At 54.6% G+C, this 15345-nt stretch overlaps 7 protein-coding genes across 7 annotated transcripts; 2 read left to right on the top strand and 5 right to left on the bottom strand.

Moving 5' to 3' along the window:
• Nucleotides 1-478: 478 nt before the first annotated feature.
• PG985_003899 (uncharacterized protein) lies at nucleotides 479-1177 on the bottom strand (the record flags this gene model as incomplete). Its single annotated transcript, XM_066823668.1, has 4 exons — nucleotides 479-533; nucleotides 611-785; nucleotides 864-968; nucleotides 1030-1177. The coding sequence occupies 4 exons, from the start codon at nucleotides 1175-1177 to the stop codon at nucleotides 479-481; spliced, it is 483 nt and encodes a 160-aa protein (XP_066686828.1).
• Nucleotides 1178-2455: 1278 nt separating this feature from the next.
• Nucleotides 2456-3500, top strand: PG985_003900 (uncharacterized protein; the record flags this gene model as incomplete). The annotated part of the gene is made up of 2 exons (XM_066823669.1): nucleotides 2456-2906; nucleotides 2995-3500. The coding sequence occupies 2 exons, from the start codon at nucleotides 2456-2458 to the stop codon at nucleotides 3498-3500; spliced, it is 957 nt and encodes a 318-aa protein (XP_066686829.1).
• A 96-nt stretch (nucleotides 3501-3596) lies between these two features.
• Nucleotides 3597-4490, bottom strand: PG985_003901 (uncharacterized protein; the record flags this gene model as incomplete). Its single annotated transcript, XM_066823670.1, has 1 exon — nucleotides 3597-4490. One exon carries the CDS (start codon nucleotides 4488-4490, stop codon nucleotides 3597-3599), a length of 894 nt encoding a protein of 297 aa, XP_066686830.1.
• Nucleotides 4491-5216: 726 nt separating this feature from the next.
• Nucleotides 5217-6997, bottom strand: PG985_003902 (uncharacterized protein; the record flags this gene model as incomplete). The annotated part of the gene is made up of 7 exons (XM_066823671.1): nucleotides 5217-5375; nucleotides 5440-5562; nucleotides 5625-5984; nucleotides 6048-6251; nucleotides 6309-6567; nucleotides 6625-6685; nucleotides 6748-6997. The coding sequence occupies 7 exons, from the start codon at nucleotides 6995-6997 to the stop codon at nucleotides 5217-5219; spliced, it is 1416 nt and encodes a 471-aa protein (XP_066686831.1).
• Nucleotides 6998-7682: 685 nt separating this feature from the next.
• Nucleotides 7683-9620, top strand: PG985_003903 (cytochrome P450; the record flags this gene model as incomplete). Its single annotated transcript, XM_066823672.1, has 3 exons — nucleotides 7683-8750; nucleotides 8834-9142; nucleotides 9222-9620. The coding sequence occupies 3 exons, from the start codon at nucleotides 7683-7685 to the stop codon at nucleotides 9618-9620; spliced, it is 1776 nt and encodes a 591-aa protein (XP_066686832.1).
• A 185-nt stretch (nucleotides 9621-9805) lies between these two features.
• PG985_003904 (uncharacterized protein) lies at nucleotides 9806-12725 on the bottom strand (the record flags this gene model as incomplete). Its single annotated transcript, XM_066823673.1, has 6 exons — nucleotides 9806-10124; nucleotides 11083-11517; nucleotides 11604-11776; nucleotides 11821-11837; nucleotides 11896-12580; nucleotides 12615-12725. The coding sequence occupies 6 exons, from the start codon at nucleotides 12723-12725 to the stop codon at nucleotides 9806-9808; spliced, it is 1740 nt and encodes a 579-aa protein (XP_066686833.1).
• Nucleotides 12726-13431: 706 nt separating this feature from the next.
• Nucleotides 13432-14689, bottom strand: PG985_003905 (uncharacterized protein; the record flags this gene model as incomplete). Its single annotated transcript, XM_066823674.1, has 2 exons — nucleotides 13432-14534; nucleotides 14611-14689. 2 exons carry the CDS (start codon nucleotides 14687-14689, stop codon nucleotides 13432-13434), a joined length of 1182 nt encoding a protein of 393 aa, XP_066686834.1.
• Nucleotides 14690-15345: the final 656 nt, after the last annotated feature.

Raw genomic sequence — 15345 nt, forward strand, 5'->3', positions numbered from 1 at the left:
GGAACGCTCGGGCCCATGCCGTAAAATACCATGCCCTGGTAAACATTCCTTTTAAACCCGAGATACCTGACAAAAGATGTTGGCCTGGTGCAATACATAAAGAGTAACGACAAAGGCATTGTTTGGCTCTTATAAAAAGACTGTTCATACTCCTATGACAGGAGATCACTAGTCATAGGAGACGCTATGCTCGGGCGGCATATGGCAAAGGAGAACGCATGACCCATCAATGATGGGTAAACAAGAAAACAATCGTGAGGCAGGTAACCAAAAGCCATGAAGGATATTCCTCCATTTCGCATCATGTTCGTACTATGAAAAGACCAAACCAACCAACCGCATGGGGCCCTCACAAATGTAAACTTGTGAACATTTGAAACTATCCGACCTCGGTGCACAATAAACGTTGCTAAACTCCCAATATTCAAGCCAAGAATTCTGTCATCAATATATCCCATGCTGATTCTTTGCCTCCCTCTTATGCGCAAGCTCTGAAGTCGTTATCCTCCTTGCCTCTGTGGGTGATGGTCATGCTAAGACACTCGAGGTTAGCTTACTGCACGTAACCATACGGCTGTCGCAGATAGGCGAGCATAGTCAATGAACGTACCAGTAACTCTGGCTCGCTGAGGCCTTGGTCCACTTCCAGATGACGCGGTCCGTGTTGCTACCCTTGAGACGGTACTCGAAGAGATGCCCGTCCTTTTTGGCGATGTTCTTGCAGTCGCTAGGGAGCTTGTCCAGGATTCCGGCGTTGCCGCGGAACTCCTTGAGGTGGGACGGGGCTGACAAATAATGAGCAAGAGAAATGATGCGTTGGTGGTTGTCATCGACCCCCTCGTACGGGAATGGATGACACTTACCGTTGTCCTTCTTCTTGCCAGTCTTTGAGTCAACGTTCTTCTTGCCCGCATTGTACGAGCTCTTGATTTCGTCCGCCTTCCAGTCCTTCTGATCGTTCGCCTCCACTGTCACACAGTATGGTCAGTCACTTGAGATCGAAATGCTTCGCGGTCATGATATACGTACCGCCCTTGCAGGTAACATCAGCGATAGTGGCACGAGCCTCGAGCATGGAAAACTCATCGCGGGCAGTTACGTCCACGTCGTTTTCAATAGGGGCTGCCAGAGCGGACGAGGCCAGGAAGAGGGTGAAAAGGGTCTTGGTGAGCTGCATGATGGCGGTTTTGATGGGTTTAAAATGGGAAGGAAATTCTGGAAATTTGGCTTGATGGATGTGATTATTATTGATGTTGATGATGGTAGAAGATAAGTAGACGGCGGTTTCGCTACCCCTTTATAAGTCCACGAAGCCATCATTGCTAGCTATGTTGAGCCGATCGAACCTGTGCACGAGTGTAGTAAGAGTTTTCCATCGATAGCCCTGATAGATGCACGATATTCCATCGCCGTCCTTCGTGGCTTCAGCCATTCTTGGGTTGATGGGCTGTAACATGGAATTGTCGGTTACCCTGTGTAGGAGCTGATGGTGACTTCGTAACTCTCTTACGATCTGCATGAAGATCAGCTGTATCCTTAATGAACCAGTAATCCGCAAAGTCTATTAATAGCTCGGCGGGAAGCTTCTATCAACCCCGGTTTCTGTGCCGCATTCGCGGGGTCGAATAGGCAAACTAGTTTGAGTAAGCCTACGCAAATCCATGTTGATCTTTTGCCATGATCAGGTTGGACAACCTCGGAATGGCATGGTATTCTGGCATGGCGCGGGCCTTGATATGGGTTTGAGACCGTCCCCAAGCAAAACAAATGGGATGAAGGTATGTCACTCTCCGTATCAGTGAGCACCCTTCGCACACAAATTGCTGTATTTGTCGTTGTTGTTGATACGAGCGCCTTGTCTCTGGCCTCTTTGTTCTCTAAGTAATTTGAGTGGTTATGGCCCGTAGGTGGAGCTTCTGATTGGCTGCACGGCTCACTCTACGCTGCGTGCTAGCCACATCCGGACTTTTCAGATTAGTGAAACAGTCAATCACTTACTGTAACTCGGCGTCCCTGTTGCCTGGCAGTGAATGCTCCCTGTCCACATTGTCTACCCCAGATTCCTTACTACGTTGACTTACCCGATATTTGATGGGTAGGTTTGCGATATATTGCCCTGTCATTTGCCGGTCAGCATTGTCGGGGCAGTGATGTCGGGATGGGGCAGCTGAACATTTCCATTGCGTGTCTGGCTGCAGCAATGCCCCGTAGCAGCCAATTTACGTCATTTGGGACCCAGAACCCAAAATAGAACACCGAACAGCTTTCTACTTTGACAGCCTTAAGACAATAAATAACCAAGGAGATAGAGGCTTCATATACATAAGTATATGGAACTGGGTTTTCTGTGAGGATTTCCCAGGAACATCAGGGCATACAAATACCATTGCCCCATCTCTGAACCTCGCTTGACGACAACAGAGGTGCAATTACACATACCCCATGATCACACACAATGCCTTCCCCTTCAGCATTAGAACAATGGGCGACCGAACAATATGCATCGACAGCCGCCCACTTCAACGACCCCGACTGCATGTTCGATTGGCAGATAGAGCTACACACGAAAGAGAGCAAGCAGACCATCCTGATTGTCCAAAGGCTTCTCCAAGACGAGATCGACGCATCGGCTGCTGCATCAGAGATTGCCCAGATATGCGAACCTCGCCTGGCGCCGAATCAGGGCGTGCAATATCCCCAAGGCCCGTGTCTGGTCCTCTGCAGGGCCATTGAGCACTTCGCCGACGACACCGCGAGCCGCACGAAACTTGCGAGCCTTCTCATCGCGCTCTCCAAGATCGACGTCCGCGATGCTGGCGGCAATCCGGTCAAGACGGATGAGGGTCGGGAGACGTTTTGGTCGGAGCTGCCGGGCTGGATCCTCGGGTGGCGCGACAATATGACAGGTTAGTAGTGCATCGACGAACAATTGAACCTCCAACTGGTCGAATTACTTTCGCTGACTCACCGTGGTGTTTTGATGATTAGGTGTAGCCGATAGGGGAAGCTACGAGGACCACAGCGACTACATCAACGCATGGGAACGGCGCTTCCACAACGGCAACCTGTTCCAAGCCCATTGGCTGGCGCAGATCGGCCAGACCGGACCCCATCGCTTCTACAACTACGCCACCGTGATAGCGCGCGAGCACCTGCGCGAAGCCTTGGAAACGAACATGGAAGACACGCCCCTGGGTCTCCGGCGCACCGAGCTCTACGTCGCGGGAATCCTGCCGTGGATCTCCGAGGCCGGCGCCGCGCTGCTCCGGCTTTGCCGGGAGGGGTACGCGCGTGATGGGGCCAAAAAGGTTTTCTGCCCGCCGTGGTTGGATGACGGCGTCGTCGACTACGCCTTCGTGGGCGACGATGGGTTTCACATGGAGCGCTGGGGATTTTGGAAGGCCGCGCTCCGTCGCGTGGCTGGGCTCGAGGGGATTAGTCCGGAGGTGGCTAGAGGGGCGGCGGCTGCGGCGGAGGAGATGGACAGACTTGAACAGTGATAGATTGGACCCGAATACAGCGATATATGAAATCTTCATTAGTACTTACACGCCTGGGGAATAATTCATAAAGCCATCTGCCCTGCGACTGTTACATCAGTTTACTATATAATCAATCGTCATGCGGTCCAATCCAGCGCCCGATACAATCTCATCAATCATGTCAGTGTCTCCCAGGTCCGTCTCCATGTGATCCTGATCCTCGCTATCCTGCACTTCTTCTTCTTCGCCACCCTCCTGGTCGACTTCTGGCAACGCCTGATCGGGGTTTTGGGCATCAGCAGTCTGCTTGCTTTCCCTTTCCCGTTCCCTTTCCCTTATTAGTTTCTGCTTTCTGGTTCGCTGGTGGCGTTTGTCGTCTTCATTGCAGGGATCGCATGTAACCCGTCCCGGCGACATGGGGCGCTTGGTACAGCGAACACAGATCCCAGCCTTCCGAGCATTGTCACTTCGCGCTTTTCTTCCTCGAGCCCTTCGAACTCTACAGTCAGCACAAACACTCGTCTCCCCTTCGGGCATAGCCACGCCACATATTTTGCAGTTGCCATCGCGTTTATTCCTCCACCTCGATCTCCATTTCTCGTTGTACTTTTCCCTGCATCCCTTGCACTGCTTGGTATTGGCGTCTTGCGGCTCGCGTCCACACCTCCTGCAAAGGCCTTGGGATACCCACCTTTTGCGTTTCTCGATAGCGGTCTCAGTGTCATGATTTTCCCTGACGACCTGGCAAGCAGCGCAGCAGGTCACGCCCGCCCCGAGAGCTGGGCGCTTGCCGCAGTCTTTGCAGATGGAGCATGGGCCCTTCTTTTCCGAGCTACCACCCAGCTTTGATACCCTGCGCTGGATCGTAACCGTTTTGCAGGCATCACACTTCCGCATGGGCTTCTCACAGAAGTTTGTTTTGCATTCATAGCACTTGTTATACTCCTTACCGGGCTCTAAGGCCTTGGGCTGGTGTAAAAGTGGCGCTGTAGGGTTGTCAGTAGCCATTGTGAAACGACCCTGGCCATCCTTTCCTATCATATGCATTTTACACTGCACTTTAACCACTTATATACTTGGCAGGTAGAACTGCCAGAACCGGTCACGTCTTTGTTGCGTGTCCAACAACTGCATTGTCAACATAATAACTCTTTGTGTTTGCGATTGGGTACCAACGCTATCCAGTGAAATGGTAGAACTATGGAAGAACCTGCGTGATACATGGGGTCTGATCCTTTAAGCAGATACGTCGGTAAATTAATATTTGAGTGCGGATGATATAATATTGATATCATTACGAGTTTCGTACGTGCAGTGACACGGCGTATCAGGGGGCAGCACATTGGCAATGCAACTCAGCTCATCAAGAGTTTTGGCTTACATGGTGAATAACCTATCTGTATTGTGTTTGATCATGTCTAGTTTCCCTGTGCCCGGCCAGCATCCTTTCTGATAATAAGGTTAGGAATGACTAAATGGACTATCTGATCAAGACTTGAGAACTTTCCTTGTCTTGGCTTGCACATGTAGGAACCCGTGAGGATGCATAATCACCCGGTCAGACCATTCCATTGCTTCATCAGTCCCAGGCATCATTTCCATGTCGTAACGACGGAACAAGTTACCCAGCATCAGATACATCTCAGCGTACGCAAGACTAAGATCCGGTCAGCAATGAAGAATCGAAACCACCCGACACCCGGCCTGGTAACAAAGAAAGGGGGTGGTGTTTTCTTACTTTTTCCCTACACAGTCTGTCCTTCCCCAAGAAAACGAGACGAGCCAATGCAAAAGCTCTTTGCCCCCTGGCCCCAGCCAGCGCTCGGGCCGGAACTCGTAGGGCTCGGGGAATAGTTGAGGGTCCTTGTGGATCAGGTCATGAGAGACGCCGACCTAGTTTCATGGAGTATCAGCTCATCCGTTCAGTCTATCCCATCCAGTCGACAATGAAACTTACAGCATAACCTTCGGGGATGGTGTCTTTGATGGCCGGGACGTAAAGGCCGCCTTTGGGTACCGTTCGCGGAAGGCGGCCGGGTATCAGGGTCGCCATGCGTAGACTCTCCTTTACGAAGCTGGTCTGCGAGGATGTAAGCATGTGGCTATCGTAAAACGATTTCCATGTAGGGCCGGCCAACTCACGAAGTAAGGCAAGTTCTCGAGCTTCTGCAGTGGCATTCTGCTGTGGTCATTGGTCTCAACCGCGTCAAGCTCCGACAAAACCTTCCGCCGCACCTCTGGGTATTTGAGGAAGTAGTAAGTTGCATATGCCATCTGGTTCGCTGGAGGCTCTGTACCGCCATTGAGAATCATGGCGCTTTCGTCGGCCAGATCCTCGAAACTCAAGGCTTCGAGGTGCCTGCCTTCTTTCACCGCTTCCTCCCGTTTCCGAAGGTTGTTAGTAATCATGCGATCAAAAATGGTTTCTTCGTGAGGGCTCTTTTTGGATGCTTCGTCTGGGTTGTACCGCTGCATGGCGTCCTGAGCTAGAGTCTCAAAGTACTGCAGGACAAGGGTCAGAATAGCGGTAACACAGGGGAACAGACCCGAGATTCATCTACCTACCGTGACCATCTTGATATAGGTGGCGCTGAGCTTGGCGGCTAGCCATCGTGGCCCATCGGTCACGACCTTCCTCAGAAGGGGCAAGTGGAGCGCGGTCCAGACGCCACTGGTGAAGAACTGCATATCCTTCACCCTCTGCCTGAAGTCGGGCATCGAGATCATGTCGAGACTCTTTCCGAACAGTAGCTCAGACACCACATCGCTCTAGAATCCCGATATTAGTTGACCTGCATGACCAAAAAGGGGGGATGAAATACCTACCGTGTAGCAATAGAACATCTCATGCAGGGGTACTTCTTCCCCCTTACCTGTGCACTCGTCTATCTTGTGGAAAATGCGGTCGATTTCGTCATAGATGTAGTCTTCCATCATGTTGACGCGACGTTTGGAGAAGACAGGATCCAGGACTTGGCGCTTCGCCCTGTGCGCCTCGACGGGAATGGTCATGGTCATGGCATTGGAGACGCCGACCGAATATGTGGCTGGGTCCTTGGTAAACCGTTTTGTACGGTCAAAGATCCTGTGATTTTCGTTAGAATACCGAACTTGAGTTGTTTGCATGAAAGGGGTCACTCACTCATGGAAAACAGAAATGTCGTTGATATGGACTTCATTTGGGTTGAGTCTTACAACAGGTCCTATTCCACAATTCAGAAATCTGAATAGAATTTGATAAATATTTACATCTTTTCGAGCTTACCGTATTTCTCATGGTATTTCGGGATCTGGTAAATATATTTTCCTTGCAAGTAGGCTTCATAGTATGCCTGCGGGAGGAAACTGACCCGGCAAAGGAACGGCCCGGGAAAACGGGCAAGCGGATGGAGTGTTAGACGGTATACGACAAGCCCGGCCAAGTAGGTCAGATACAAGGCTCCAAGCGCCCCGACTGAGCTCCATGTTAGGAGGCCACCCTCAAAGAAAGACGATTGTTGGATGCTGAAAAACATGTTGGGCGCTGCAGTCCAAACAGCTCTGGCTTACCAGAACCAAGATACGCAAACCTGGCTATTAGTGAAAAGCGAAAGGAGTTTTAACAGCTGGCCTGAGACACCCAAATCACGCAATAGATCTAGACGGTATGGTATACGGTGCCAGTCCAATGGTTGGACGACTGGCTTACGGTGCGGTGCGTAAGCCCGAATGCAGTAAGGCGGAGCGATGCACCAATGCTTACCCTGCTCCGTCATCAGCCTCCTTTGGGAACATGCATGAAAGGTAACGGCTCGCTAGATCCACCAATGGAAACAAACGGCGGTAAGCCCGCTGTAGAATTAAAGAAGAATCTCCAACGGACCGGGGCATCTTCACGGCTTACCCTCCACCACCACTTACCACGACCTTCTGTGCCGTTTCCGCTCTTGGCAGGATTACCGCCGCAGGTGCTAGCGTCTAGTCCTGACACCCATTTACTGGACTAGATTATGTCCCTGGCCGAAACTTGATGTGACAGGGTATCGTGACTCGCCTTACGTCTAGCAATGGGCGTAAAAACATCATAATAAGCAGATCTCATTTGATTGCCGGTATATGGTTTTATATCGCATCGGCTGAGCAGCTCAACCCCCACAAATCGAGCGCATTGCCGTATTCTGTAGAGATACCCGATCAGACACAACGTCTCAAGAGAAAACAATGGAGCTTCCATTTCTTGATCTGGGTGCTTCCCGGCCATCTCTCCTGGTGGTTGCCGCAGCATTCGCCTCCATAGCTGTCCTTTACCTACTGTATTACACTGCACTCCCAAAACCGATACCCGGGATCCCCTATCATGAAGCCTCGTCGCGCCGCCTCTTCGGCGACGTGCCGGCCATGATGGCGCACATCCGAAATGAAGACGGCACTTTCATCACCTATCTCGAGCAGACGTTGCAGAAGCTCAACGCGCCCATGGTCCAGGTGTTCATCAAGCCCTGGAGCCGCCCCCTGTTGATCCTCGGCGACTTCCCCGAGGCCCGCGACATCATGATGCGCCGCACCGCCGAGTTCGACCGCTCGACTTCGTCGGGGGATCTCGTGCGGGGTCTGGGCCCGAGCCACCACATCCACCTCAAGACGTCCCCGGCCTGGCGGGCCCAGCGGCGGCTGATCCAGGACCTCATGAGCGCCGGCTTCCTCCACCATGTCGCCGGGCCCGTCATGTACCAGAATGTTCTCTTGATGGTCGATCTGTGGAGGATTAAGAGCCGGCTGGCCGGCGGTCGCCCTTGGGCTGCGTCCGAGGATGTTGACCATGTCGCTGTCGATTCGGTCCTTTCGTTCGCGTTTGGCGAGGACTTCGGCCGACGTCACAGCGCCACCAGAGGCGCGCTTGATGCTATCACGGCCAACAGTTCCACGAGCAAGCAGCTATCCAAAAGCCCAAGTGGCATGGACGAGCCCGTTACCTTCGACACTGTCCCAGCCGACGATGTCGTTAATGCTTCTTTGGAGCTGGTGGCCGCCGTCGAAGACGTTCAAGGCAGCCCGTTTCCCGACCTGAAGTGGTGGTGGGTGAATAACAAGCCACGCATCAAGCGGGCCACGCAAATCAAGGAGAAGTACATCCGAGACGAGGTCGCGGACGCCGTGCGGCGTCTCAAGTCCTCGACAGGAGAGGAGTTCGTCAAGTCCGCCGTTGACCACATGGTGTTTCGCGAGAGCAAGATATCAGAGAAGGAGGGAAGGAAGCCAGACTTCTTTTCGCGCGTGGTGATGGACGAGGTGCGTTTGCTTTATATGACCTACCCCATTTGACCTTCAGATTACTTAGGAAAGGGACAGGCTGACCCGGGTACATGGCACAGGTGTTTGGCTTCATCGTGGCCGGCAACGACACGTCCAGCACGTCGCTCAGCTGGGGCCTGAAGTACTTGGCCGACAATGCGACGGCGCAGTTCAAGCTACGCAAGGCCTTAGAAACCTCTTTCGGACGAGCTGCAGCGGCGGGTGGCCAGCCGACGATCCAGGACATTACCGAGTCCCAGATTCCCTACCTTGACGCCGTGATTGAGGAGACGCTGCGGTGCTCCGCTACGGTCCCGGTCGTGGACCGTCAGGCTTCGACGGATACTGAGCTTCTCGGCCATCGTGTGCCAAAGGGTAGCGTCGTCACGGTAAGCAGCAACTTTAGTGAAGACTCTTCATGGGATGTGTGTCTGAAGTATTCTCGGCTAACTTGTGCGCCGTAACTAGTGTCTCGTAACCGGCCCCAGCATGATGAGCCCGGCATTCGAGATCGACGAGAAGCGCCGCACTGTCGACGCTTCCAAGCCCGACAGGCCAGTCCGGGCCTGGGACCCAGACGGCATGGCCCTATTCCAGCCCGAGCGCTGGCTCGTGGGCCAGGACGGTGCCTTTGATCCCTTGGCGGGGCCACAGCTGGCCTTCGGTCTGGGCACCCGTCAATGCTACGGGAAGCGGCTGGCGTATCTAGAGATGAGGACCCTTATTACTCTGGTGGTCTGGAACTTTGAGCTTCTGCCATGCCCACCGGCCTTGTCAGGCTCGAAGCCGATTCTGATTATGACGAACAGGCCTAAGGATTGCTATGTGCGGCTGCGGGAGGTGAAGAGGGGGACGGAGAACCTGTAGAGTTAGGAGGAATGTACGATTTCTTTGAATTACCGGCTCTTTATTCACAGAATTTTTAGGACTATCCACCACGTACCTGATATGTCGGGATATATTAAAGGAAAATGCTGCGTACCTGATCTTTAAGCCATAGGTATACAACCGTACGGCTCGAATGACTAGCATAAGATGTAATCAATAGCCATTCAGTCGATCTCCTTAGAAACCGAATCCATGAGCTCTTGTTCATTGCCATGGTGCTCATCCTGCACTGGCTCATCCTGAATCGGGTCATCCGGGATTTGCGCGGCACTGTCGACGTTTGAGGATCGGGTGCGACGCCGCAATCGGAACCTCGCCTTCCACTTCTTAGCACAGTCGTCGCATTTGGTCTTCCCCGTCGCCACAGGCGATTCTCCACAGTGTGTACAGATCCCCTGCGGCTTTACCGAGCGCCGAGGTACAATCTGCTCCCCGTGGGAGGAAGAGTTGAGACGGCGCTCCTTGCTCTGATAGTGCTGCATACTAAGACGTTCAGCACACTCGTCGCACTTAGTCAGCCCCGTCCGCGCAGGCGTCGTCCCACAACGCGTACACATCCCGCGCGCTTTCAATGCCGCGCGTCGGTTTACAGAATATGTGGCCTTTCTAGTCGCGGAGATCTTGCCTGCGCACGTTTCGCAATCGACTCTCCCGTCTCGCGCCGGCGCTGAAGCACACCTGACACACACTCCCTGTTCTTTTCGGGTCTTATGCCGGGCTCTCTCCAATTTTGTCTTCCTGGCCCTGGCACTTTCTTCAACTGTCTGTCTCGGTAGAGGGGCCATCGTTGTTGGATCCTGAGATGGTAGTGTGGGTAGTTTCGCTCTACCCTTTGGCCAACTGCAGCTGACCCTTGCTCGCTACTGTCTGGTCTCCTTATATCTTCTGGGTAGTAAGGACCACGGCGAGAACCATTACATTGTTAGTCAAGGACTACCCTATTAATATCATTAGAACCACATGGGTTGGTTGACTGGACGTCCTTGTCTCCAGACAAAGAATGGATAATGTAACAAAGACATTGTGAGAAAATCATAAAATACTGCTGGCTTCATTATATGTGGTAACCTTCTGATATTCCTTTTTCTTTTTTTGGAAGTGGTTCCCGCTAGTCACCTAAATTTAGGGGCAAGAATAATTGATGCCCAAAGGGGGCTGTCTAGTATGCTGTATGGATGTATAGCCCATGTTATATCGCTATTTCAGTGACATCTTAGCCGTTAGCCGTTACTACTATCAGTTTCATGGAGCAACTACAATGGGATCTGTCAATATTTAGTCTTGCACATCCCATAAGCTTGAATTCAAATAAAGCTTGTAGAAACCATACGTAGCGATAAAAAAGCGAATTCGAATTAGGTCAATATCCAATCAAGTACGAACAGACGACAGCTTAAACCCACCAGGACACAGATCCTGAAACACCCGCCCCGGATCATACTTGGCCGCCACCTCCCTCAACCGCTGCACATTCGCCTTCCCATAGCTCCCCAGAGGGTCCTGGCTGGGGTCCGCGTAGTTGAGGTACGTCCACCCCAGGTTCCCGTGCTCGATGGTCTGGGCAAAGTCCTGGACCGCCCGGACCCACGCCTTGACCCGTGGGTACGCAAACGCCTCCTGCTCCGCCGTCTTCAGCATGGCCGCGGCCAGGAAGAGCACGCCATCGTGCTCCTGCCGGTCGACGCCCAGGGCGTTGCCTCCCGTCGCGAGCGAGTGCTGGCCGAAGATGACCGGCAGCGGCTGGAAGAGGCACTGGGTCCAGAAGTCGCCGTCGGGGATGTGGGATTTCAGTTCCTCCACGAGGCCTTCGTGCAGCTCGGCGGCTTTGGCGGTGATCCGTCGGTCGTTTTTCAGGGTGGCGGTGAACCAGATGTTGCTACCCCCGCACAGGTCAGTAAAATAAAAGCTGTAGTGTTTCATGCATGTGAAGGGGTAAGGAGAATTCGGTGGATGGAGGCTTACCGGTATCCCCTGGGAAGATTGTGGGCTGGGTCGGAGACCAGCTCCGGTATGGTCGTGAGCTTGCATGTATTCTGGATGGACGTCATTGCCTGCCATTTTTGGTAGGCGGCCGCGTTCTCCACGCCGGCTACCTGGACTGACATGGTGGCGATCCCGACATCTTTGAACAGGGGCTAGTATGGACAGTCAGGACCGTGGAAATGATAAGTATGTTCACAAGTGTCAGATCACTCACTACCACGCAGTCAGTTTCCATTGGTTCAGCCACAAGAGTTACACGAAAATGTCTCACCAGTATAAGCAAAAAAGCAAAGCAGATTGCTATCCGGATCCTTGTGCATATTCTCCGTAAAGTCCGCCAGCGCATCGATCGCCGACTCCGTAAGCTGCTTGGGGAAGAAGGTCAAGCCGCCCCAGACGGGCCCGCTGCCGGGCAGCGTCCTCATGCGGAAGTTGGTGACGACGCCGAAGTTGTTGGACCCGCCCTTGAGGGCCCAGTAGAGGTCCGAATAGCTGCCGTGCTGGTCGGCGGTAACAAGGGTCCCGTCGGCCAGCACGACCTCGAACGCCTCGACGTTGTCGCACGCGAACCCCCGCCGCGGCGTGTAGAACGTGTTGCCGCCCCCCAGTATCAGGCCCGCGACGCCGACGTTGCCCTCGCGCCCGCCCGCGACGACGCGGCCGTGCCGGTGCAGCTCGGCGTAGACGTCGCTCCAGAGCCCGCCGGGCCCGATGTCGGCCGTCTCGCCGCCGTCCGGGCTCAGCCGGGTCCAGCTCAGCGCGCCCAGGTCCAGCGTCGCGCCGCCCTGGATGTTGTTGGCGCCGGCCCACTGGGTGTGGCCCCCGCTGCGCACGGCGAAGCGCGTCTTGGTCGCGGCCAGGATCTGGACGGCCTTGGCCACCTCGTCCGCGGTCCGGGGCTGGACGATGCAGGCGGGCACCAGCTTGGCGCTGTCGGACCAGTAGGTCGCTTGACGCTCCGTGTAGGCGGCGTCGGCGGGGGTGCAGGACCACGAGGCCGGCCGCGGTGAGCCTCGCCTCGGCCAGGGCCAGAGGCGAGGCTTTGGGTGCGGACGCGGCCGGCGTGGGCGTGGGCGAGGGCTTCGACTGCAAACAACCCATATCAACGAATGCGGAGCGTTTCAAAACCCCGAGTGGGACTGTAGATAGGGGGTACGCGACAGGGATTCCCAGATTGCTGACTAACCAAGGGGTTTCTACCTGCGGGCCGTTCCTTATTTGGCGTTGTTGTCCCATTGATCCTATCTATATACGGGCAGCTGCATGCTGACCAGTTGTGCCGACTGATAAACCGTGCCCACTCGTCGCTTTGACACTGCAGAATAAGCATGCAGGGTAAGCCACACGGCAGCTGGGGCCTGGCCTGGCTCAAACGAAAGCGGACGACTTCAGGTTTAGCGTGGGATTCGCATGACGCCCTTCATGGCCGTGCCTTAGCAGGCCAGAGATCCAGGCTGGGAAGTTGGGCGCCGTTGATCGGCGGTATCGGCGCTTGTCCGGAGATCTGGAGCGCGAGTTCCCCCGGCCGTGATAATCATGTTTTCTCCGTTTCGTCATACCAGGAAGCGAGGCCAAGGGACGTACGTGGTGGGTGGCTCACGTCATCCTAAGCTTTCTTGTCAGAATTGGCAGCCGGCAATGGTATCCGGGCCAAGTTTGAGGGTGGAGCCAAAGTGGTCTTGCTCGACGGACAATGCTACGATGAGATTGGACCCTAAGAACAATATGCCAGAACGTGAAGGTGAAGAAGAAGCAAATACTGATGATCTATGTATGATGTTCTGCTGCGCTAAGTAATGTAGGCCCTTCACGGCACGCGGGCCCTGTAGTTTATGTCGGCACCGTACTGTAGTAATAAATCCACCCCGGCCTCGAAGCCGTTATCAATCGCCATGTGCAAAGGCGTCATGCCGCCCGTGTCGTAGCTGTTAATCAGCGCCGTGTTCGCGCAGCAGAGCTCGAGCAGGGCGCGCAGGACGCCTTCGCGGCGCTCCGACACGGCCCAATGGAGGGCATTGCGTTCTCCCTCGTCCACGTCCCCGATCCGGGCCCCGTGCGACACCAGCGTCTTGACGACGGTCTCGAACCCGCCCGTCACCGCATAGTATAGAGGCGTCGCCCCGCTGCTGTCCCGCTCGTTGCAGTCCTTGGTGTGGCATATTAGCAGGCGCACGATCCGGTCGTTGCCCTTTTGCACCGCGATATGGAGAGGCCCTCGCCACGCCTTCTCCTCGGAGCCGGCGGCTTGGGTAGGTGTGCTCGTGGTGGAGTGATGCGTCACCGTTACGGCGGGGCTTGGAATCTCGACGGGGGCGTTCACACCCAGCCGGGGCGCGTCTTGGTGAGGCGTCGCTGCTGGCAGATCAGCCGGGCTCTTGTGGTGCATGGCCTGGAGGAACTCGGGGTCCGAAAGCAGAAAGTCGATGGTCTCCAAGTCGTCGGCGGAGAAGGTATGGTCCACAGGCACCGAGATATGGTTGTGGTTGTGGTCTGTGTGTCGCTCGGCGAGCTGCTCGCTGGGCTGTGGTGATGGTATATCACGGACCGCATCGTGGGAGTCATCCCACGACGACCCCAGCATCGAGGGGAGGCCAAAGAGGCTAAATTGGCATCGGTTGACAGGATTGCTGTCCGGGACCTTCTCGGGCCCCAGATAGTTCCACACGTTGCTCGGCGGGGTCCCGGCGGCCGAGGCTGTCGACGCGGTCCTGGTGGAGGACGCGGGCGACATGGAATTGACCGAATGGATCGCTCCCGTCACGGTCGTCGGTGGAGATGGGGGATGGGTCGGGGCGATGTAAACTGGCTTCGGGTCTATCGTGGCCATCGATTTGGTTGGCGGCGGCGGCGGGAGCGCGGGCTTCTCCGTCGCCATTTCTGTAGACTGGCCATTGTGCTGGCTTTGCTTCCCTGTGGTGGATGCCCCGTTAGAACCAACTGGGGCTATGATGAATTGGATTGATCCTTCGATGGGTGTTATACTTACAGCGAAAGCGTCGCTGGGCTAATCGGTTCTGCTCGCGACGACGGGCAATCGCCTCTTCTCTGCTACTTCGCGGGTCCATCGTTATATTTAGTGGCTGACCGGTTACCAGGTAGCTGCTAGCTTTGGCACGTCGTAGCACTTGAGTTTGGGGGGCACTGACACCTCAACTCCAAGGTGGGACGATATTAGCTAGCATGAGATGGAATATCGGGAACGAACCAGCCAGGCCAGGCTTGCCAGGGTCGAGCAAGCCTAAGTACTTGCACTAAAGGATTTCTAGGGTCTAAACAAGCCGTGGCGGCGGCGAGGACGGCCGAGGGGCATACTGGCGCAGGATTGCGATCCTGGGCTGGGTGCCGCAGAGCTGACGTGAGAAGGGAAGTGGGCTGGCATGGGCTGGAGATAAGCACCACCGCCGCGACGGTTCGTATGGCCCTCCCCTCGTCCTACCCTGGCCCAGGGTGGTCTGGGCAAGCATCCAATCGACTATTGCATCATCTGGTTTCGGGATAACGCCGTTTGGAGATGTAACACAAACGCAGGTGGCGTCGTAAAAATGCCGTGGTAGGAGGATTGATTTGACCTCGTGGAAGGGTCACGAAACTTAGTTTTGGACCTGAACAACCTGAACAGAATTACTGCTCTCACTGCATAAAGACGTCGCGCCACGGATCTAGGTGATCATTTGAGCATCCTGGCCACGTTTCGAAATGTGGAATCATCCTTGCAACGTGG

The sequence above is a fragment of the Apiospora marii genome, assembly GCF_038362585.1.
Source record: "Apiospora marii strain CBS 49790 chromosome Unknown utg000003l_segment0_segment0, whole genome shotgun sequence".
In the NCBI taxonomy this organism is placed as follows: Eukaryota; Fungi; Ascomycota; class Sordariomycetes; order Amphisphaeriales; family Apiosporaceae; genus Apiospora; species Apiospora marii.